A 25,329-nucleotide genomic window follows, 5' to 3' on the forward strand; every position below is an offset into this window, starting at 1 on the left:
CGGTTTGATTACTCCAATATTTACTCCTAAATCAGTTACTGAAGTGAAGTTTTGTTGTTGTTGTTGTTTTTTTTTTTTTTTTTTTTTTTCCTGGTACCAGGGATTGAACTCATGACCTTGCACTTGCTGGGAAGGCGCTGTGCCACTGAGCTAAATCCCCAGCCCCTGAAGTGAATTTTTGAATCACTTATTCCTTTTTAGTCCTCATTGCTTCTCACTCATTAAAATTAGCTGAATAAAATCTTGAACAGTTCATTTAATATTTGAAGAGTCCAATTATTTTTAGTTTTTGAAAAGGCAAAGTCATGTATCAGGTACACATACAAAATGACATTTTCTTCTGTGAAGAAATTGTGGCCAAACTGAAGGTACAGTAAAGCTCTGTGCAATATTGCCTTTGAAATAGTATGTTTTCCCATGCTTTGATACATGCTTAATTTTTTCCCTTATCTTCCTTCCTCCGTGAGCTACATTTGTATTGCAACTTCAATGTACCATTTCTTATAAACACCATGGCACAACAGTTTTTTGATGCGAACAGCAATATTTGGGGGTTAAAAGAAGTTGTGATTAACATCTCTGAAATCCCTTTTCTATCAGACATTTTTCTTAAGCTCTTAGCACGTATCTTTACGTAAGACAACACAGTGACATTTTTAAACTTTAAAAATTATTGATCTGCTGAAAGAAAAGCTTTTATTATTTTGTAGAGAATTATATTGAGACTTTGTGACATGAATCATATTTTCTTGGTTGGAGCACACAGTGCTGAGGATTGAACTTTATCTTTGGCTGGCCCTAAGGATGTCACTAAAAAAGAGTCAACTGTTTTTAATGTCTCTACCTATATTACAAAAATAGAATATGTATTCTTGGACTGATTATTTAGGAAATATTTCACTTTTACCAAAACAATGAGATAAACTATGAGCAGGTGTGAAAATGCGGGAGTATCTATTATATTATATAGGAGTTTCCTACTTAGAGGAAAATATATGAAGAAAATAATATGAATTACAAGGCTGATTTTCACAATTTTTTAATTAAGTGAATTTTATATGCAATACTGGTGCCTATTAAGTTTAAAACATTTCATTAGCCACATGAATGGGTTAGCAGCAACATCAATTTGGAGAGGCAATGGTTTCCCAACAACACACATGCATACACATATATATATGCATACATATATGTACACATAGTATGCAGTGATATATCGCTATCTGAACTTAAATGACAAAAATATGCTTCTGTTAACTTGCATATATTTAACATAGCATAGCTGAGGCATAAAAGCACAAAATGACTTTCAAAAGCAATCACTATTTTAGTAATTAAATTTCATACCAACTGATTCATCTCATATAGAAAAAGAAAATATTTCTTCTGACCATGATGAATAAAATTGCCCATTAAGGGTGTTTTGACAGGTGCACCCATTTTAAAAATGATTCTCTTTGAAATTATTATGTCAAATTCAATTAGATTACCCCATACTTCATAAAACCAAGAAATATTAATGCACTTATGCATTGTATATTCATTTTCAGGATCTTAAAGCAAGGTTTAAAAATTAAGAGTCTGAAGCATGTGCACAACAGAATTTAAAAATAAATTCAAATGCATAAAAGGAAATATTTAAATGAAATAGTATTTGATGGGATATTAAGACTATTAAAATGATTGTCAGGCAAGTTATGTAAAAGCAAAAACATGCTGTTGACCAGATTGAAGTGAATAATTTAGAATACAGAATTTTATCTAATGCCCATATTTTTTACTTGAAAGGCTGCCTAGAGGGTGATGTCGCATTCTTGAAATCACATAGAGATTGTGTATGATGTGGGTTGTAATTATTTCAGTGTGTTAAGACATAGTATATCTTTTAAGGGGAGCTTTCATCCACTGCCTGGAAAGGCACACAGAGCATAGTGAGAGCTCTAGCCACTTAGCTGCCTTATTCCCTCCCACTCCATGAAAAGCTGACTTGCTAAAATCTATCACATTGCCATCTACCCAGCCTTTCATGCCAGAAATATTGGCTTTAGAACTGTTACTTCTCTCTATCTTTAGTACTCAATTCATTCAACACCTTCTTCCTTCTGCCTAGAAATGATCTCTGATAGATACTAAAATATACCCATACTAAAATACATCCACAGTGATTCAAGTCACCTTTGTGTCTCTAACCCTCTTTGCTTTACTCGCAAGCGGTCCTTCATTTCATTTTACAGAAAAACAAGAACTCTTTTGTTTATTCATTAGTACATGTCTTCAATGAACATTTATGAAACAGCATCATGAGTTCAATGCATGTTAAATGTTTAGAAGAAAACCAAAGGAATGACTATTATTTATAAGGCATAATGGTTTGAACATTGCTAAGATTATGTGTTACTGCTATGAATAATCCATATTTTCACTTACCTCTTGCTTTTATACATTAAACATTTCTGAGTCACTTTGATGTTTATATAACAATATTATATTAATCATATATTTCTTTACATTCTGAATGTTTCCTCCAAAGCTCAAGTTAAAATATGATTGCCACTATCAGGATGTGACAAGGTGAGACCCTGAAGAGACATTTGGCTGTAAGGGTTCCTCCCACATGGGAGGAACTGGTGCTGTTCAAAGGGGACAGTGTGGCCTCATCTAGCTTTCTCCTGGGCTTTCACCTTCCACCATGGGTTCATGAAACAAGAAGGTTCCAGCCAGGTTCTGTTCTTTACAGCAGGCATGCGCTTGTTCATTCTGGTCTCTAGATCTCGGATTTCTTAGTTGCTATAACTGTGAGACAGTCAGTTTCTGTTCATTATAAGTTACCTAGATGCGTAAAGGGAACGAAGACACAAGACATCTCAAAAATGGTTTTGAGAATGATTATCACCATACCAGAACACAACTATAGCCCATGAAGAATTGATAGCCCAGAGTGAACAAAATAATTTGTGTTTGCTAATTCTATAGCTTCTCTAAAGCCCAGATTAAATTGTTAAAAGGAGTCTTGTTGCAGATTGAATAAAAATTAGGGGGCTGGGGATTTAGCTCAGCGGCCAAAAGCGCCTGCCTGGCAAGCGCAAGGTCATGAGTTTGGTTCCTGGTAACGGAGAAAAAAAAAAAAAAAAAAAAAAAAAAAATTGATGTGCCACATTCACTCCATAGAGAAGACATTTATTTTGAGAAAGACCACATTATACTTATAATAGTGGTAAACATCACTATTCTGATCTTTGAGGGTGTAATCATAATGAAGAAGCCAATTTTATATAATTACAGTCAACCACTGTCAGAATACTCTTTGTCAGAGGTGCTCATAGAGATACTAATTATTTATAGCACTTCCAACCCCAAATTTCCAAGACACAAATATTTGTATTCCTTGATAAAGAAGAATGCAGACTAATTATATGTATGTATATATGTGACACTGTCTGCATGTAACATATTATGTATATAATATGCATTTGTATTTATACATGTATCTGTTCCATGTTTCTTATCCTTAATAAGCTCTATTTTCTGGCTGTAGAAATATATACACAATTTTCTCTCACACAAATTATCAAGATCATTAAAATCCAGTTATGATCCTTTAGGGTAATTGTTCATTTAGTGGCTAAGACAAATTGTGACATAGTTAAATAAAATAAGCATTTACTGATTATTAATGATTATTAAACAATATTTATTGTATGTAGCATTTATTTTTCCTTTATTAAAATCTAGTTCGATACAAATTAAAGCATTCTGGCAATTTGGGTAAGATTTGGGCATTATGATACCTCGAAAATTAGAAATAACTATTTATAGTATTTTCAATAAAATGTCAGTTGGTAAAGTATGTAGAAGAGTGAAAAATTACTGTGTAATATATCCCTGATGTAAAAGACATTTTTTCGCTTTCTTATTTCCTGAATAAATTATTTTCTCATCTACTTGCACTATCCTCAGATGCAGAGTAACAAATGAATAGTATCCCAATCCATGTATAAATAAATGATTTAGTAAGGACCAGTGTGGGGGATAATCGCTAAATATCTTTCCTATTTGTTCTTCTCACTCCATTTCTGATATTCTTATTTATAAGGGATGGAGGAGGCACTGTTTTCACGCCGTTTGGCAGCAAAGATCCACATACTCTGTGTGGAAGCCCTGATTTCTCTGCTCACTGGCCTTCGGAACCCACCTGCATCTCTTTCCCATGCGCAGCAGGACCACTTGTTCTCAAATTAGTTTCCTTCTGGGTCCTCCAAGAGGACAAGGGGAAAACTCTTGGCAACACTGATAAAAACTATAATGGAACATCCTGGGTAGATCACCTAGCAAAAGTTGTTGTTTCAACACACTCTGCTGTCAAATTTCATCTGCTGTTGGCTGAGTTTCAAAATGATGTGGAGCAAATTGCTGAAAGGGCATTTTCTTTCCAAAGTCCCTACATTCTAAAAGATCTTGTAATGTGTCTCTCTTCTCTGAGTCATTGCCTAGAAAAAAGAAAGTGCACATGCTGCTCTGTCTCTGTCCTGTACTTCTGCTTTCCATCTTGATAGTATGTTTAAAAAAACTGTTTGGGATTAGAATATATTTTTACTTCTAGATCATAGAAGGATGAACACAAATACATTAGAATGCAATTTAAACTCTAACCTCACCACTCCAGCAATCTCCAATCTGGTTTCCAACCCTAGCCTGGTATTATAATCACCTGTAAAGCTCCAATTATGAGCTATGAGCCAAGGACCCAAACCAGACCCTGAATGTATTACACATTCGGACTTCTCTCTTAGTTCTAACTTTCAATTAAAATAAAGGTTTCTATGTTTTAGAGTATTATGTCCATCTCCTATCACAGAGAACAGAAGTACTAATGTCTTACTTTATACTGATGTCAGGAGAATCTTTAAGTGTATTATAAGATAACCCTTTGAGCAAATAATGTAAACTTTAATTCTTGATGGGATTATCAGAGGATTAAAAATTTGATATTCAAGATGTACTGCTCTCAAATCCCCATATTATGTTAAGCTTAGATTTACATATTTTATTTTTTTCTGTATCTACATTCTCAGGAATTTGATTTTATTAAGAATAACTCCTGTAAACTTACTCATTTTTTAAACAAATGGGAGTATAAGTAAACCTACATAATAAAAGTATATAATAATCTGCAAACTATTTCCCAAAATAGATACTGTCTCAGAAAACATATTTGTTAGAGTATGCTTGCTAACAAAGTATGATAAAAATAAAGTAATAAAAGGTATGAAATTCCACTGCTACCACCAACCGACTTATCAAGTAATCTATAGGAAGAATATACTTTCGAGGATAATAGTCCCAAAAGAGTGAAGATTTTTACAGGGGTACAGCCTTAGCTGACATCATAGAAATTAAATCTCTAAATTCAGGTGTATTTTTCTTTTCTAATACTTTTGACTACATTTTTTTAAATTCTAAAAATTAAAAAACTGACAAAACAACAATGAAGACAAAAATCGAAATAACCCCAAAACAACAACAATAATACATGACATCAAAACAAAATGATGGGAATTTACAATGGTTGCTACATTACATACTGTTATCTTCAATGAAGTTGCACTTGCATATGTTACTTAGGTAGTATAGCCATGAATCACGCTGTCATCATTAGTTTTTCTTTTTTTTCCCTAGACTCAATACAGGCTAACTGAATCCATCTTCCATTATCCCAGTCTGACAAATCACAGAAGATGGAAAGGAAGAAAGAAGACTTGGGGTGGGAAAGTTTTATATAATGGCATTGGTTCAGATGTTAGAAACGTTCATTTTATCCAAAGTCTGGGGCAAATTCAAGGCCAAACCTACAATCGAGTTTGTGTGAATCATGGACATGGAATAAAATACTGTTCATACATGTGAGTTTTATAATTAGCCATATATCTGTGCTTCATAGACATTCTTTATTGAGGGGTTTGTGGGCTCTGATGAAGCAAATTATGTGTCCTCCCCTTCTTCTAAGTGGAAAATCTTTAAAATGTTAAAAAAGGAAGATAATATACAAAGAGAAGTATATATCACATACACACAGATTTATACACACAAAATCCCAGGGAAGATTTTGGAAGAATTTTGATCATATGATGCTATTTGCATCTGCACTTACACCTTATTTTTAAATTAGCAATTATTTTAATGTATTTATACACAGGTGAATATTTACACAAAATATCAAGAAGTAATTCCTTTCTAAAATAACATGTCACTGAACAGCGGTTTCATTTATGAAGAAACATTCACATTTGGGTATACAACTGTTCCATTTCTATAGCAATAAATGTCCCTGTAGGAAAAACACATTCCAAACACCTAACCTGACCTTGACTTCCTCTGGGGCAGAACAAAACAGCAAGCTGCAAGATACCGAATTCTCGACTTGCTGAGGTGGAGGTCACTTCAGCCTCTTTGGGGAGGTATTTCAGCCACATTGCAGCCGCTAAAGCAAAAATCAAGATGTTTGAGGGGCAGGAGCAATAAGGCAATCATTCCCTTTTCTATCTCTCCTAGCATCAGTATGACAAGTCTCTCACAGGGAAAATGACTCTGAATTGCTCAGACGCTGCTGGGTGAGAGGAGAGACAGTATGGCTGCACTTTAAGGGCAGACGAGTAGGTGGAATGGTTCAGAAGAAAAGCTTTTCTTTTTAGCTGATGCTGAGTCTTTTTTTTCTTCTTTTTTTTAATCTCAGTGACCAGAATTTAGAATGCTGTAACTTTACTGGAAACTATTTTATTCATTTTTTATAGGATACAGTCACTTATCATAAATAGAATTAAGAACTATACATATATTGATCATTTGTGATGGCCACTTCGGCCTCAGCTATGCATTATATTTGACGATTTTGAATCCTGAAACTCAGATCCAGACAGCCCAATGAAAGCTATGTAGTCCAAATCCTCTGTATACAGATGCAGAAACAGAGGTCAGGAGGGCAAAGAAATAAAGCTACACCCATGGCGAAGGTTACTGATGCTGCTGAGGTGACTGACACAAGTGTTTGGATCCTTCAAATGTGTTCTCAAACAGGCAAATGTACATCTGTAGTTTTATTGAAGGAGATTATTAATAAGCTAAGGATAAATGCTTATATATTTCAAAAGAATCCTTCTAACATGCCATAAATTTGTTACAAATCAATAGATAAAGCAAGGTCATTTGCCTTTAAACTTCCATTGTCTTCAAACTGTCCAAAATGTGGCTACATTTCTATAAAAATTCTTGTTAAAGTCATTTATTTTCCAAATAAGGACACACAATAATTAACCAAGATAGCTGATAGAAAATGAAATTGTCCTAGAGCACTGGAAAATATAGATGTTCTTAAAATACTATATGTGTTGGTATTTAACACTACTTCCTATGTCTCAAAAGTTAGCTATTGTATGCATGCTTCTTGACATGAAGCTTTGCATTTAAACTGTCCTTTATTAGTATAAAATTAAAATTTAAATTCCATTTTATATGTGTGAATAAAATCTTGTGTTTCTATTGACTGGCTATTTGCTAGTCTGTGTCAGCCAGAGAGAAAAGAGAATAAATCTTTATCACCTTCTCTTCACTAGGAAAGAATATCTGACACTCATTATTTAAATGAGCAGAAGTTTAATTCGGCTGAGAGTGTCAGTCCATGATTGACTAGCTGCAAGGCAGAACCAGGATGCCAGAGGGTCATGTGGAAGAAAAGATGCTCACATCACGGAAGCCAGGAAGTGGAGAGAGAGAGAAAGGGGGAGGAAGCAACAGAGTACTCCCTTCCAAATCATGCTCCAGAGATCCATCTCCAACCAGGTCCCGCCACCTAACAGAATATTTAGGTAATGAGCTAATCAGTGGATAGACCCACTGATGAATATAGCATTCCACAATCTAATCACATTTTTACACACATGAGGATTTGGGGGGAGATTTTAGATCTAAATCATAAGAAAATACTTCTACTTTTCCAACTTTGAACAGCAATGAGAACAAGATCCACCCACTAGGGAAGAAGACACACAGGCTAGAATAGGACTTTGGCGTGAAGCTGAATGCTGGGTCTGCCCCTGTCAGATCCAGTTCTCCGGGGAGAATGAAGGGCCCTATATGTAGTCCAGAGCTTACAGAGCATCTAGAGCTGGTGCAGGATCAGGCAGAAATCCGCATGCTGCTGGAACAGACTCAAGTGTTGGGCCCTGACTCATCGACAGCTTCCTGTGGGCCTGGGTCACACCCATACCCAGAGAGACTACTCAGGTTTCTGTGACTGTGAGATTCAGGTGTGACCCACCTTAGTGTCAGTGTGGATGGAGAAAGGGCTGTCTCAGTCACCAGTCCTCTAACCTCAGGCAGCACAGTATTCCCAGACTACTGCTTGAAGGTCGGGCCTCTACCCCTGGTCTGGCACCATGCAGAAACCTTAACTCCAGCAGGATTGACTTGAGTTCTGCTCAGCATCACCTCCAGCTGCAGTGCTATCCCAGGAGCAGCACTGACACAGCACAAGGTCCACATGGCTCTGAGACTCAGATGCACCCTGCTTCACATCACCTGCCTTCACCAGTACCACCCCTACTTTACACAGACAGCATGCTGGGGCCAAGGAGGAGGACAAGGTAGTAAGCATAGAACCCTGCCAAAAGTCTAGGCAGGAATAATGTTAGGCTGATGAAGCATAGCACTGGGGACATTTTAAGTCATGATTCTGATGTCAGTGCTGTTGATAAAACCTCTGGAACTAACGCTGGAACAGGTAAAGAAAAATGACCTCAGGCTCTCTCACTCCTGGGCAGCTGTAAAGTGAATGCTTGAACTATTTTGGAGTCTTAAGTGTACAGCAGCAGCATACAAATACTAGTAGGAGCTCTGGTCCTACCCAGTGTTTCGCTGGAGCAGGTGGGCTGTGGGTTCAAGGTGTGATACTACATTGTGGCTTCAGTGTTCATGGACATGGCATGGGGGCTTGGAGCTGGGACTTCCACAGTGGTTCTGCCCAGCACTGACAGAAAACAGATTCTGCACTGCTTGCTCATAAGCCAGTAACTGTGGGCAAGGCATCTGCGCCTGCCTTCCCAAGGCAGAGGCTGTGTGAATGGATTTCCCTTTCCAGGTACTCTCTACATTCATATTGCACAGTACACATGAATAAATGTTTAGAACAACATTGATTATTTTTTAACTCGCTGAGCCTTTCCTTTACCTTTTTTTTTTTTTAAACTTTTGTTAGTACATGTTTGTAGTACACAATGAACACATTTCACCATAGGGGATTGGTGCACATAACAGATTTCAGTTCTGGATGGCTCTCTAGTGCTGAAACAGTGACAACTCACCAACAGTGCATTCACAGCATACCTCCACTTAGAGCTTCATCATGAAATGAAGTAGTGGAAGTGATTACACGTTCACAGAAAATCATGTGTGGCTTAGAATTTTTGGAAAGGCAGCCTCAACCAAAGCCAGATTACAACTGGAAGATACAGCTAATTTTTCAAGCCTGGATGACTTCATACAACCAAGAAGAAACCAATGACCACAACCAAATGTCAAAATAAGATAACATAACGAATTAGAGTCATGCAGTAGAAATATGGATAGTTGTCATAAGGTGCCCTCTTTGCTCAGAAAAAGGAGAGCTTTCTCTAGGAGGGCACCCTCAAGGATGGGCCACTATATTATTGGGAAAAAATATAATGATTATATAGATTTTAAGTATTTTCAGTTATTGTAATGTCATCTCATGTTAAAATTATCAATTGAACCCTGCTATTCACTAGAGTGGATGGTTACTTTTGTACTATATCTCTAGGACATGATGTCCCTGAGAATTGCCAAAGTGATTCTCTCAAGCTTCAAAATAGAAAAGTCAAATGTGACTTGGATTCACATTGCTAATTTATGTAATATAATATTTGCTAACAATTACAAATTAGGAACTGATAAGTTCCTCCGGATAATTTAAGTGAGTTTGATCTTCAAAGGCAACTTTATGTCTGAATTCAGCATTCTTTGTTAAAAGATATTAATAGCTAGTAAGATATTTTTAAACCGCATACACACACTTTTCCACATACCTACTTTACTCCGTGATAAATGCGTGTAACAACATATCTTGTACTATTGCACACACAGGGAAAAATCAGAGAACAACTTCTAAGATTTGTCCCTGCAAGAACACAATGGAGAATGCTATCAAAAGTAAAACCACATCAATACTATTTCCTGATGGCTTTTAATGTTCAAATCAAGCAATAATATATTTATGTGTATGCATTCTTATCAAAGAAAAGAAAAATTTCTACCAAATCCTATCTCTTAACCAGTATGCCAAGGGATCCATGACACACTGCACACCAGGAAAAAAAAGTCAAAAGCAGATCAGTACATTAAATATGCACTAAAAATGCATGAATAAGTCCAGCTTATACCCTGACATCACCCTGATTATTTCTCCCTAATCTTTCTTTCTTATGCTAAATAAATTGGATATTAGTGGAGATTTAGTGCATGTTCATCTTTTCAAAAGCGTGCCTTTTAATTATAACAGAATGAATTCTGCAGATGGTATTTCTGATGACTAAACATTAAATTAATTGTAAACCAATGCTATCATATTAGCTAAACCTAAAATGTTAAATATTGATAAATATGTCATATTAGAAAATGCAATCAGTATGAACCCACTTGTATATCATTGCTACTTTAAGTAGATATTTCTAGACAGTATTGAAATTTCAGTCTTGGCTTTACAATTAATAGTAAAATGAAAATTACTTCAAAGTAATTATATATGTACTATGCACTTATTTAATCAATAACTTGGGACCATTTTACACACACATTTTTTTCCTCCTTTTTTCATGGTGGTTTGAAGATAAAATCTTTCTATAAGGAGCTAGGGTCATCAGCTACATATCAATGTTTTTGCTAAGGATAGACAGCATATAAAATAACAGTAGTGTAATAACATTATACTACCTAGTGACCTTATAGGTATCTTTGCTTATATAACTACTGTCAGGGATGTTTTCATAGTGAGGACATTGCTCAAGGGTGTGTTTATCAGAACATGTCACTTATCCTTAAACAACGCATGACTGTACACATTTACACTAGATAAACATGACGCTGATTAATTTTTTGAACTTATAACATTTGAGGACATTTAGAAGTCATTATCTATCTGTAGTATATCGTTTCAAAGCACTGACATTCACAAGAAGCAACTGAAGATTATTTAAGTTGGTCATCTATTTCAAACATTGCTTTTGGTTGCTTTAAAAATGGATTTCAATATATGTTATCAAATTATCATCCCATAATGACATTTCTGAAATTATAAATCTAAGAGAAAGTTATATAAAATAACATATTCATAGAGTGTACGCAGTTCTGTCTACCACAAAAGCTTAGACATGCTTAACTTTTTCAGACACCTCTTTCGTACCTGTTTGTGAGCGTGGTCATACGAATTAATGTGATTGTCAAATTCCTGATGCTTGTAGTACTGCTTGTCACAGAGTTCACAGTAAAAATTAGCCTTCAAGTCTTCCAGAGCTTTTGCAATGGTATTCTCTTTCTCAGCATAGTCCTGAAAAATAGATTGTGAAGGAAGGGTTCAATTAGCTTTCCCCAGAGCTTACTGTATTTTGACAGTTGTCAACTTCGGTATAATAATTAGAAACTCAATATAAAAAAGAGAAAAATAAAGCCAATGCCAGAAACCAAATTAGAACAAAAATTAAGAGTTAAGGCAAGAAAGTCAAAGATTCACAGGTAAAGCCAAAGTAAATGGACAGACAGGGGGCTGGGGATTTAGCTCAGCAGCAAAGCGCCTGCCTGGCGAGCGCAAGGTCATGAGTTTGGTTCCTGGTGCCAGAGAAAAACCAACACCAAAATAAATAAATAAATAAATAAATAAATAAATAAATAAATAAATAAACCAAAGTAAATGGACAGAACAGCAGAAATATGGAGAAGAAAAGCAAATTATAGAAATAGAAGCCTTTTGTTGATCAAGTTTCTATTCTATGTTAGCATAAAAAAGAAAATGGTGTATTTATGATGTTTCAACTATGCATTTCTGGCACTAGCTTAGTCAGTATAATTTTTCTATTTTGAACATCAAAACTGTATATTGCTTTAAGAATTCTGTATTGGTGTACATATATTCAATTTAGTATTTTATTTGTTTCTTTACATATTTATTGTTAATAAATACTTATTGTTCTCCCCAAGTCATATCACTTGAGTAATGTTTTTACCTTGGTCTATAGAAATTTACATTGAATTTTTTTTTTTTTTTTTTTGGTACTAGGTATTGAACTCAGGCCCTCCTGTTTGCCAGACAGGTGCTGTGCCATTGAGCTACATCTCTAGCCCTACAATGAAATTTATTTATTTATTTTGGGGCAGGGAGGGGCATCCTGGGAATCGAACTCATGACCTCAGGCTTGCCAGGCAAGAGCTTAGGCTGCTGAGCTACATCCCTGGCCCACTACATTGAAATTTAAAATATCATTTAATCTTTGAAAAATAAAGTACTTTTCTGCAAGTCATTTATCTACTTAAAGTGAAAATGACTGAAATGTATAGAAGATGCCTTCATAATACATTCAGTAAATAAAGTTGGCTATTCTACTATATCCCTGAGAAAATAAAGACTATGGTCCACTATCATTAGCTTTTGTTTAAAGGCCACACATTAGAAAAATATTTGGCTGTCGCCTTCCAATTTTCATATATTTAAAATACTAATTGGTGTTTTGTACCTGCTTAAACATTAATGTTGCCAGACAATTAATCAGTTAATCAATTTTAGGTGTTGAAACTTTGGTTGGTTCTTTCCCTGAAGGGCTGAAGTGAAAAAGATCTAAACTTCACTCTTCACCATAGACTACATTTCTAAGTTAAAAACCTTCTTATACATAATTGCTATAACACTAAAAATGACTATATATTTGTCTTCATGTGCTTCTATGAGACAATTTCTTAGGTATTGAGCACTGGAGATAAAATAATGCTATCTTTGTGGTGATGACAATTGTCTTCTCTAAACATAGGTTGGAAAATCCTCATAATCTGCTTCCATTGTTTCAGTGAAATCTAAAATTAGTAACTATTGACTTAATGAATAGCTAATACTTTCCTTATTTTATTGTATTGTTGTACAATTTATTTGACATAGAACACATATATTCCCCCACGACATAAGTACATAACCATTTGTCATAATCGATGAATATATAGGGTATTTTCTCATTTAACTGAAAGATAGTAGTAATCCATTGCCAGGGTTTATTAGTTATATCAACTTCACCGGAAGAAGCATTGAATTGTAAAATAATTTAAATTGCTTCTGTAAGATTTCACTGATTTCAATAATTAGCTTACCATTTCTTAGCAGATTTGTGCACTAGTTCCAATTATTCTACTTGATTACTTCCAATATGATTTTAAAAGTCAGTTTAAATAGATGACTATGATTCATATAGATCTAAACTGCTTACTGAATTTTTATTCAGTCATTATGATAATGGCATCTGTGCTAGCCAATTTAAATGAAACAAAAATTGCTTAATATGATTTCACAGCTACAATGTGGGAAGCAGAGATAGTCTTCCCGTAAAACAGAAGTTGTGTTATAATAGCAGTAGTTTCTGTTCAAAGATGAAGTTACTCTCAGAGCAATGTTTAACTAACAGAAATTTCTGCACAAATTTGCCTACTCTTCTCATTAATTATAATTATAGAAAAGTTTACTTCCTTTCTCTAAATATCCAATTATTTCTCATTATGCTTTAAATTTTTTCTTTCTAATGTTGGTATTCTGCGACAGAAGCAATAATTGTTTTCCACATAGTCTGTGTATAAATCGAGAATAATTTTGTGTGGAAAACACTAATATTTAAGGCAGGTTGCTCTCTTCACAAATATTAGCCTTAGCTTTGATTTGAAGAGAAATAATTTAAAAATAATAGGAAAAGAGTAACATTTATTTAGTATTTATTTAGCCTCAGGCATTAAGAATGTGGACGTATTAACTTCTTTAATTCTAATTAAAATGATAGAAATATATGTTCAAAATCTTTCCTCATTTTATGGGAACAGAAGGAAAAAGTGGAAACAAAGCACTTGTCGATAAGGAATGAAAGAGAGGTTTAAGGGAGGGTAGGGGGATGGGAAGAAAAGAGAATCAAGCTGTATTATGAATAGGGATAGATTTCCTACAATGCATGTGATCATTATATATAACTAAAATGTACCTAAACTTAATTAATTAAAGAAAACCCTTTCTTCAATTTACATATAAGAATATTAAGGTGCAGAAATATTAAATAAACAGCTTCAGGTTATCACAAGTAAAGGTGCAACCCATATTGGAACTCAAATAATCTGGTGTATGCCATTTAGTTATTTTTAAACTATTAAGCTTTAGAGTGAGCACAATATCATAATCACAAAGTGCTCATCATTCTGTTAATTACACAAGGACAGTCTTTCTTCATCTTATCTCATCCAATCTTACATCTTTACCTCACCCCCAGAAAATTTTTAAGATGATTTTAAAATTTCTACAATTTTATATGTAAATTTTTGGGACATATCTTTACACTGGAAGGAATGAGAGAAACACATAATCACAAAACCAATATAAGGCCTAAATAACCAAATAAAAGCTAAAAGCCACATGGATCCTTTACTGTCAGCTAATATTGAGTCAGTGCATTCAAACAGCTCTAACTGTTTAATATATTTAAATTGGCTTTGTATAAAAGTGTTCAAAAAGCTCATATACTGCCATCATCCAATGTGTGTCTGGGTCTTATTCTTATTCTACAGGCTAATGTTTTTCAATTTACAAGTTTTATTTTTTCCCACATTAACTTATTTTTCAGATAACTGTTTCTTAAGACAACTCATATCTCAATTTTAGAAAGATCTATCTCACATTTAAAAAATGCCCAGTACTATAGGAAATTTACAAAAGTGTGACAAGAGCCTTGACTTGGGCTTTACTTAAATGAAACCGTGGTGGATATTGTGCCACATGTGTGCTCCAGTGACCTTCGTCCTACATGTATCCTACTCTGAGATGTTACAGGAAGCACCGGGTGGCCTTCCACAAGAGGACACTACCTGAAACACTTTGGACCAGATTTTTAATTTGATCTAAACTGCAGTAAGGAATTGGGGCTGCATTTGACAAAAACAGAATAGAATGACTTCACTCATATATTATTCTAGTCATATATATTATATATATTCATATATTAGATTATTTTATTCATGTAGCCTTATATTATGACATTATGGGTGCCATAGGGGAAAAAAGTCTTCTGTAATATTATTGATCATAAATGTAAAAATATGCAGACAACATCAGTCAGGTTGACATGTCCCATGGCTCTCCTCCTTCTAAATTATGAATGATATTGAAATAGATATTGACTGAGATCATAAAGCAGATTAATACATATTTGACACAGTCATCCCACTGCAGAGGGTGACAAATACATTTGAATAAATCAAAAAAGGAACATAGCTGCTCATATATATTCAACCCTAAAATAATTCTCCCTCTCTCTGAGAAAAACTTTCTATGTCCTACTATGAACACAACTTTTTCAGTGTCCACTTAATGTGATGGCACAAAGTGAAGAAGAAAGTTTCTTGCTGTTGGTCGGGTCATCGAAACCCAGTTATTTTACATGTACCTAAGCACAGTAAAAGTTGAATCCTCGTAGTCAGGAAGTCAATATCCACCTAACTCTAAAGTCATAAAGTCAAAATTCCTTCTGCTTGCAACCTTGAAAACAAGGAAATACAGTAAGTTTTGCAGGTCAGCTGATAAAAACAGAGATATTAGTGGTCTCTCTGCGGCCACAAGGCCAGTCCATCCACACTATGGAAAATATAAATAGTGTTAAAATGAAGCCTTTAAGAGAGGAAACTTTCATTTCCAAAATAATGCATCTCATGGTAGCTTCAGGATACCAAATGGCACTGAATAGTATTCAGCCTCTCTTTTCTTCAAGCTCTCTGAAAGGGTATTTATAATAGAAATTTCTGCAGCTTTCCCAGGTGAATTTCTGTTAGTGCAGTGGAGATTCCATTCTGTCCCTGCTGTGCCTCTAGATCTTTTGACAGAGACGGCAGTAACAAAACATCAACAAGTGGTAAAGAAACCCTTTAGGCTTGCAAGTTAAAAGTAAGATGATCTCAGCAAGATGGTATAATAGAACTATCCAATGTTCTTCCCCACAAAGCGTCAATCTGAACAAATCTCCATACTTAAAAGCACCCTCACAAGTGCACAGGAAACCAGGTAAAAGGTTATAGAACACGGCTATAGCACAGAAATGAGAAAACCTGTATAGACAAGTGTAAAAAGTACACTTCCCCATTATTTGGACCACTTCTCCATAAACCCCATATAACAAAGCATGGAGAAAAATATCTTTTTTCGGAAGATGTGAGCATTGAATGCACCCTCAGAGCTCAATACCAGCCCAGCTTCCCCAAGTAAAACCAAGCACTAATAAGCTCCTTGCCCCCAGGGCACTGCGCAGGAACAGAGCTTCCAGGACCCCTGGTGTCAGGCTGTGCCCCTCAGTCTCCAGTTCCGGGGCTCTTCAAAAGATCTCATTTCCAACACTACCCCAGAGTCTCCAGCTCTGGACCATCCCCGGTGCCAGGCAGCATGCAGTGGCTACACAATTTAGTACTGCCTTGTACTAAGCCAGTCCCTAACGAATGACAGAACAGATCTACACCCGGGTCAAGATGGACCTCAGAGTCTTAGCCAGGAGGCTGCCACCTGCAGACCCAATCTCCCGTTGAGCTGCTGGGGAAACAGGATTCAGACCTATTCAGTGGCCAGCCAGGCCCACATAGCTTTATGCTTCAGTTCTATCACAGCACGAAAGGTGGCACCATTGACTTCAAACACAAGGCAGAGAATTGCTTACTCTGTTTACAAGATCACCAGGACCAGATAGGACCCCACACTACTGACTCGTAGCTCAGCCTCTGCAGCAGGACCCTCCAGAAGACCCAAAATCTGGTTCTATCCAATGCATTCTAGCACTGGGGGCTCCCCATGGATGCAAGGGTCACAAACATCCCATTCCCCGGTTTATAGGTTGGTCCTGTAGATGAAGCACTGAGATCAGCTCTCAGAGACTTATACATTAGGTCAATGCCAATGTGACAATCTTCTAGGCTAGAACTACGGGACGTAGGTTGCAAATGCGTCTCCACTGCCTGAGACTTTGGAACACCAGTGCTCCAGGCTGCTCCAGCAGACCAGGGTCCAGGTGCATGCCAGCAAAGCCTGGTGTTAGACTAGATACTGTAGACACAGGTTTCAGGTCATCTCCATAAGCTCAGGAACCAGGGAAGCATATTTCATAATTTTCATGAAATATTAATCAGTGGTGTCATGCTGATCGATGGTTATTAAATTATATTTTGATAGAAGCAAGAAACTCTATGGTACTATTACACAGTGTGGTGGCTATAGATAAGCCTTTTAAAAGGAATAAACCTTGTCATTTGTGATAACGTATATGAACTGGAGCAACACCATGTTAGGTGAAATAAATAAGGCACCAAAAGAAAAACAATACATTATTTCATTTCTACATGGAATCTGAAAAATTTTAACATGGAAAACCAGAGGAGAAAGGTGGTTTCCAGGACAAAGGGCCGCTTGGGCTGAGATGTTGACCAAAGTAAAAAAATTTTCAAAAGATCTACTGTTCAGCATGCTGATGATGGTTAGTAACAACATATTATGTTCTTTAAAGCTGCTGAGAGAGTACATTTTAAGTGTCTGCACCACACACACAACATGAAAAGTTATGTGAGGTGACGTGTGTAAGACTCCAATTGGACCTGACTCTCCCAGGCCCCAACCTGCTTGCCAGCAGAAGTAGCATTCTCAGCAGAGAACTCATCAGCCAGCACGGGATCTTGTAAAGAAGATAAGATAGGACAAGGAATTTTGCAGGTCCTGGGACATCTGGGGACATCTGGAGACACCTAAAAATTGACACCGGACCTTCAAGGACTTTGCCTGCTGAGGTGCAAGACAGCCAGAGAACTTCGACCACCAATGTTTATTAAAATCTTCTCACCTAATGTCCCCTGACTTCTTTCCATCCCTATAACAGGGGCCCACTTCTCTTTGTTGCCTACAGAAAGTCTTTTCACTTTCTCTCTGCCTGCGCCCAGGTACAGTAAATTCCAGGCCATGTTGCCTTCACACAAGCCTGGTGGCCTGCTGGTCCTCTTCCCTCTGTATTACAATGTATATATTATTTAACTTGTTATTACAGCAGTACCAGATACACAATATTTTCAAAGTAATTTTGGGTTTATAGTACACAATCATTTGAACAATACATTTTAAAGTTAACAGCAAGTTTGGCCATATACAAATTACCATTGCCAAATAGTTTTGATCAAATATTATATTCTAGTATATCTGCTGGAAGTAGTCTATTTAAAGTAGTTAAATTATAAAGATGCAAACAGAACAGGTGCTGTTAATATATAATTATCTGAAATGTTGATAGGAAACATTTGTATATAATTTACAACTAAAATACTTAGGAAAGTACATTTTTCACTGTCTTAATGCTCCATCAAGAATAAGAACAATCTTGCGATTTATATGCAGAATAAATTACAGTAAAGCTTCATTTACAAGAAAAAAATGGTGAATTTGGTAAATTTTCACTATGAGAAGTTAATCGAGGAAGAGATGACAAAGTATTCTCTTTTGTATGAATGTCAGATAGAAACATTTCATTTGAAAATCCTTGGTCTACACTTTCTGTGCAACAGTGTACTTTTTCTGGCATAGATTTCTTGTTCTGGTCATTACTGAAGTGATTGGATCTGAGATGGTGTCCAGCAGTTTTTATGCTGCTACCCGACTGCATTTTTCTCTCAGCCTATTTTGAAGCATCTTTCTGTGCCTGGCCAGGGGTGTAGCTCACAGCACAGCACTTATACTCTCAGATGTACAACTCAGAAGTCTGAAGAAGCTAATGCCACAAGCCCACCTCTGACCACTGGGGAAGCTGACATCTCAAGCATAAATCATTTTATTTCCCAGGCAGACCTTTCTATGATGCACTTCAAAGATGTCCAGAAGGTCTCAGGGATGGAAGTCAGTTTCAACAGTGGCAGACAGTGCAACAAATTATCAATTTTTCTTTCTTACCTGTCCTCCTTCTTCAGAACTGTATTTTTGTTCCTGTAATCACTTCTCAAAGAAATTGCCGGCATTGAAAGCCTTTTACTGGCCTTAAGTTTCAAGGAAAACTGAAATAAGAGTGTAAATGTGCAGTCTTTTCAGTAAATACCTTGCTGTCAAGATTCATTTTCTTGAAAATTTAAGATAATATCATTTCTCCATTTGAACTCACCAATAGTTCTCCAGCATTACCAGAATAAGTACCCTTAAGATGGCATATGGGTCCCATACTACCTGGTTCCTGACTAAAATGCTACCATCATTCTTTTATGTGTAAGCAACCCACCACTTCCAAAACTTGTGTGATTATATATCCACTTAGCTCCTTAGATTGTTATTTATTATTAGAATGTTCTTTTACCAGATGTTAGCATGCTATGCTTATTCACTACTTGCAGTTTTCTTGCTAAAATGCAATTTACTCTATGATGGCTTTCCTTTGTACTCATTTAGAAGTGAACTACTTTTTATTCTTTGCCTTTTTTCCTTTTTTTATCTTTCCTTTTACCATAAAGAAGAGAATATTTATTCAAGAAAGAAACAGGACTGAAAGACCTTTGAGTGTTGAGATCCCAAAGCTTTATTTACCATGAAAGAGATGCTGTGCAAAAGAAGGGGTGCAGAAATGTGATTGCCATACTGTGATGTAATCAGGAATGTGTATTTAGGCTTTGTCTCTCTTTCCTCATGCAAAACTTTAAATCCTTGTAATCTCAAGTGATAAGACTGCTTTTTCAGGGCTGGGAATATAGCTCAGTGGAATCGCACCTACCTGAAAAACACAAGGTACTGAGTTCAATTCCCAGTACCAGAAAAAAAAAAAAAAGAATACCTTTCCAGTGTGCTTAGATGAATATTGGCAGGTGGATACCCCTAGTTTGGGGCTGATGTCTGGAAAAACTAATGCATGTATAGTGGGTTCCAGCTTTCAACCCCAATCCCTAACCTCTAAGAAAGGGTGGGAGTAAACAATGAGCCCATCACCCATGTCCAGTGATTTAAGTAGTCACAGGTACATAATGAACTCTAAAACCCCCTGGCTTATGACGTTCAGAGAGCTGCTGGATTGACCAGCACCTCAGTGTGCCACAAGGGTAATTTTTCAAAGAGAGCATGGAGGCTCCAGAACCCTTTCTGCTACCCTGTCATATGGACCTCTCACATCTGGCTATTCCTGGACTACATTCTTACGTGAAATAGTAACTGTGTTATTGTAACTGTTATTTTGAGTTGTGTGAGCCACTCTAGCAAGTTATCAAGCCCGATGACTTCAGAAACCATAAATTTGTTTGTTAGAAGTGCAGGTAACTTGTACGCCAGATTGGCTTGTTAAGTGCAGACTATCTGGCAGACTGATCCTTTAATCTGTGGGATCTGACAATAACTCCAGAAGTTCATGTCAGAATTATAGTCACTCTTTCAGTTTCATACACTAGGGAGACAATACAATGCTTACACATGAGGTTCTATTTCACTTATGAATATAGTCTCCAGTTGCAGCCATTTACCTATAAAAGAACTTGTATTTATCTTTCTTTATGACTGAGTAATAATCCTTTGTATAAAAATACCATATTTTTTATCCATTCCTCAGTTGATGGGCATTTCAGCTGTTTCTGAGATTTAGCTATGACATTTTTGATTAATTTTGCACGCCTATATCTGGTAATCTGAACAACTACTTGGAAGGTAACAACATGAAATATAACAACCATTGTTAATTTCCTATCATCTTGTTTTGAAATTCTGTACTGTTTTTAATTTTTTAATTCTCTTTAAAATAGAAAAAAGAATTATATGAAATTGTAGGATGCCCCGTTGGTATTCAAAGAACTGGAATTTAAATTAGTGTGAGGAAGAATCCCTGTATTTGAAATCTGAACATGTCTTCATATGTCCCAGTAGTACTGAAGTTAGCTTTTATCTGGTATGAATGCCTTCCCTATTTGGCAAAGATCAACCATTTCTGGGTTGTAAAAGGCTCTTCTATTGTCTCAACATAAATATCATTTTGCCCTGAAGGGCATGTACTATTATCTGAAAAGTTAAAGGAAAAAAAATCACAAGATGCTTAGAAAGGACAAGTAAGAGTTGGGTTGGAAAGTCATATTTTTATCAGACTCCATAAATAGATTGAACAGAGTTACACTAAAATATGCCTTTAAATATAAGTGTTTTGAAAAAAGATTTCACAAAAATGCAAACTCATCGACACCATAAGCAAAGGTAAAGACAGAGGCTGAATACTAAAAAGACTGTATATTGAACATCATGTCTCTGTGGAAAACTCCAATGACCTCAGTTAAATGTAAGAGCACAGTAAAGTAAAAAGACACTGTAATGAGAATTACACATTTATGAAAACTGAAACAAGTGGAGTTGTTTTTCCAAAAGGATACCTTTCCTGAATTAACTTCAAAACAACAGGATACAGTTATTATGCTTTAACTAGTTCTCTTCTGTGATTTTTTTTGGTTAGTGACAACAATTGGACAAATAGCATAGTTTCTAGTGTTGGAACACTTTCATGTAAAAGGAGCATTGGCTTTCAAGCCTTAGCTGCCAGAAGTACAGCCTTCCCCAGCCCTATTGGCTATGCTCATCATTAAAATAGTGCGTTTTCAGAGGAGCTGATTGAATCTTCATCCTTTGATCCTTGAAAACCCTATCCCATGACTAGTACTGGTTGAACCCTCTGGTTAATTTATAGAACTAAATAGTACAACTGAAGAATGCACTAGAAGACTGAATTAGACTTTTCCCTTCCCTTCATGTCTGGGCTGATTCTTTTAAGATTTAGATAAAATTTAACATCACCTGACAGTCTGCATAAGCAAGCTGGAGGTGATCTCACATTTGAAGGCAAGAAAGAAACATCATATCACATTTTTTGAAACTGAATACTAGACTAGGTGTGTTGCTTTCTTAGCTCATAGAATTCCCAAGGTAAGAATTTTACATAGGGAGAACGTATAGAGTCCCACTATAGAATATTACCCATGGTGATTGAGGATGCTTGTTTCATTTAAGAGATCTGGTAAATGTACAGGGCAGCCTCTGGCTCTGAAAGTCAGAAGAAAGGCATACATGGATACCATGGATACTTCTTACTTTTTCAGTAGTAGCAGCAGTCTAGAGTAAAATAGGCCAGTGTCTGTAGTACATTGCGTCACTGTGGTTCCTTTTCTTTCTTTTTTTGTTTTTTTAATTTTTCTTCCAGTAGCAGGAATTGAACTCATGACCTTGCACTTGCCAGGCAGGTGCTGTGCCGCTGAGCTAAATCCCCAGCCCTACACTGCAGTTCCCAACTGAGCTCTCTCAGAAATAGAGGCTGAGACAATGAGTGCAAGTGATTTATTTTGGGATCTCGGGAAACACTGGGAGGAGAATGCAAAGTGAATGGGAATAGGAAGCTGACAAGGCCTCTTGTTCCATTCTTGTGAGTGCAGATCTTGAGAGTCATCATTCCTATATTAATTAAAAGGCAATCATCAGAACCAAACCCTTTTTTTTTTTCTTGGAATTACCAGAGAACAAAGATCACAAGGTATGTGGAGGGCCACCTGGACGGCTCTCCTTGAAAGAAGAGCATCTGGCCCTACTTCCGGTGTAGTGATCCGTACAGAGCTGGCTAGGGCATTTCCTTATCCCCTCCATTGGCTTTAAGCAGTGAAAATGGGTCTAGCTGAGATGCACTGATGTGTAGTCTTTAAAGCAATGAGACAAGTCAGGGATACCCCGCCTGTAGCTCTCAAGTAATATGTGTGAGCCGAGCTGAGAGATGCCACGCTGTCAGCTGAGAATGAGCTTGGAGAAAAGAGGCCTTGACTTCTCAGGGCATGGATTACACATCAAAACTGCAGCACCGACCCTGAAATATTAACTACTGCTCCATTCTGTGATACGCAGATTACTCTTCCTACCTATCCTTCTCTCTGCATGTTGCAGAAGTGGCTTCTGGCCTCTGGCCTAGCCAGCTCTCACCACTGTCCTACTTTCCTGACTTCCCACCACTCTCACAGTTACTCATCCCTGAGCCACTCCCCTCTTCACAAATTAATAAAACCCAGGTTCAGCACTGGGTGGAAGCCTTTGTTCAGGATAGCCATCATCCTAGCTGGACTTAGGACCCCCTTGGGTCCCTACAGCTACAAACATGTCTTAGTGTCTTTATTCTCTCCATGGGTTGCACTGGAAATGCTAGATTGGAATTAAATTATTAGAATTCCAATAACTTTTCCATGAGATTACAAATGTGGGCTTTTCTGAACCACAACAAGGTCAAAAAGGGTTTTCTATAAAGATAAAACACCACTCCAACTCTAGAAAGAAAAGCACATTTAAAAGTAGCAGTTATGATTGAAAAATACAGTAAATGTTTAAATTTTGAAAATTGCAGAAAAGACACATTGCCATTAACCCCCCTGAGATACTCTCCTTTCTTCAAAAGCACTTATCCCTTGCTCTTGCCACTTTGTGAAGTTCTGGCAGTTCTATGATGACTGTCATCAGAGGTGCTGTCATGATTGACTCAGCGTCTTAAATCAATTCAAAACGTTTATCTGTCACGGTGATTTTGACCTTGTGGAGGAGCCAGAAGTCTCATGGTACAAGATCAAAGAAATAAAGTGCATGAGGATACACGGCAATGTCTAATGAACCTGTCTTTCTGTTGGACAGCACTCAGGAACAGCAGCATTCGCTCTTTTTGATCCACGCCTTTAAAGACACCCATGAAGAAGTAGTTCCAGATCTGCTTCAGAAATCAGCAAAATGGTGGGAATAATGTGCTCAAAGAGAAGGGGAGTATTGTGAAGGGGATCAGTGGCAACATGCCTTTTACTGCAACATCATTTTTAATTTAAACATTTCCGGTATACTTGTATCACTTCTGCACAAACACTAAGATCTGTTTATTGGGTAAGAAGTCACTTGTAGCTAAGTCAGGTAGGGGCTCTTACATGTTAACTTTGACAAATTTCTGTAGGCTGTGTTCTATAGGCTCACATTTCTGTAGCCCACAAATTCTTGGTAGCTATAATCTTAGAGGGACCACAAACGTGTTTTGACATTCATGGCATTTCATTTCATAAGACCTGCGATACACTCATGATGATGATGTTAGTAAGAGGTTTTATTATCCTCCACAGGCGCGTGGGAAGATTAGCTGCCATTACCTGTGCACACCACTTTTTAAAACAAAGCCCTCCTTCCAAGGATTTCCTCAGCTCAGTTCAAAGAACACATTCCAGCTAGGACAAGAAATGTTTTCCTAGTTCAGCTGGTGTACCCTTCTCATCTAAATTGGGATGCAGCAATATTGCCAAGAGGAGTCACTGCATCAAAAAAATAGATTGAGATCTCTATAACAAATAAAGAAAGAAAGAGTAGGCACCTGGCAATGAGAAAAAAAGATGTGCCACAGGGAAATAATTATGACAACTATAATCCGGAGACACAGACACATTAAAGTATTAGAATTGAATATTAATCAAAAGATTTTCAAATGCCCTGCACATCTTACTAACCATTCTATCAATTTAAATGAAATAAAGAAAGCCTTAATTTCTTATGTCTATATCTTGTAATCTAAGCAACTGGTTTGAAAGTAACCATGCACAATAGATTAACCACTGTTAATCTCCTATTATCTTGTTCTGAAACTCTTTATCATTGTTTTTTCTGTTTAAAATGAAATTTAAAAAATTATATGACAACAGACAAAGAGAAAGCCTTCAGTGGACATATTACAGCTGATGAAATAATCTATAAATGTGAATTTCTTTGATGGAGTTTAATATATTGACACTCAGTGAGGAAGGAAAGAAGGAAGGAAATAAGCAAGCGAGCAAACAAGCAGAATAGAACACCCAGAAACTGTGCGATAATCTCAAAGGGTATAATATACATGTATTCAGAATTCCAAAATGAGAAGGGAGAATGGAACAGAGAAAATGCACGAAGTAATAATAACCAAGAATTTTTCCAAAATTAGTAACAGACACCAAATCACAGTTTTAGGAAGCTAACAGAAAAGCAAA

At 36.5% G+C, this 25,329-nt stretch overlaps 1 protein-coding gene across 1 annotated transcript in view; it reads right to left on the minus strand.

The window, feature by feature from the left end:
- The window catches only part of Znf804a (zinc finger protein 804A), a 265,802-nt gene that overhangs the window by 40,669 nt on the left and 199,804 nt on the right, over positions 1–25,329 (minus strand). The window contains exon 2 of the mRNA XM_005373340.1: positions 11,468–11,611. Coding sequence (XP_005373397.1) covers positions 11,468–11,611 — 144 coding nt within the window. The remainder of the gene's footprint in view (positions 1–11,467; positions 11,612–25,329) is intronic.

This window comes from Chinchilla lanigera, unplaced genomic scaffold (assembly GCF_000276665.1).
Source record: "Chinchilla lanigera isolate Chin_1 unplaced genomic scaffold, ChiLan1.0 scaffold00002, whole genome shotgun sequence".
In the NCBI taxonomy this organism is placed as follows: domain Eukaryota; kingdom Metazoa; phylum Chordata; class Mammalia; order Rodentia; family Chinchillidae; genus Chinchilla; species Chinchilla lanigera.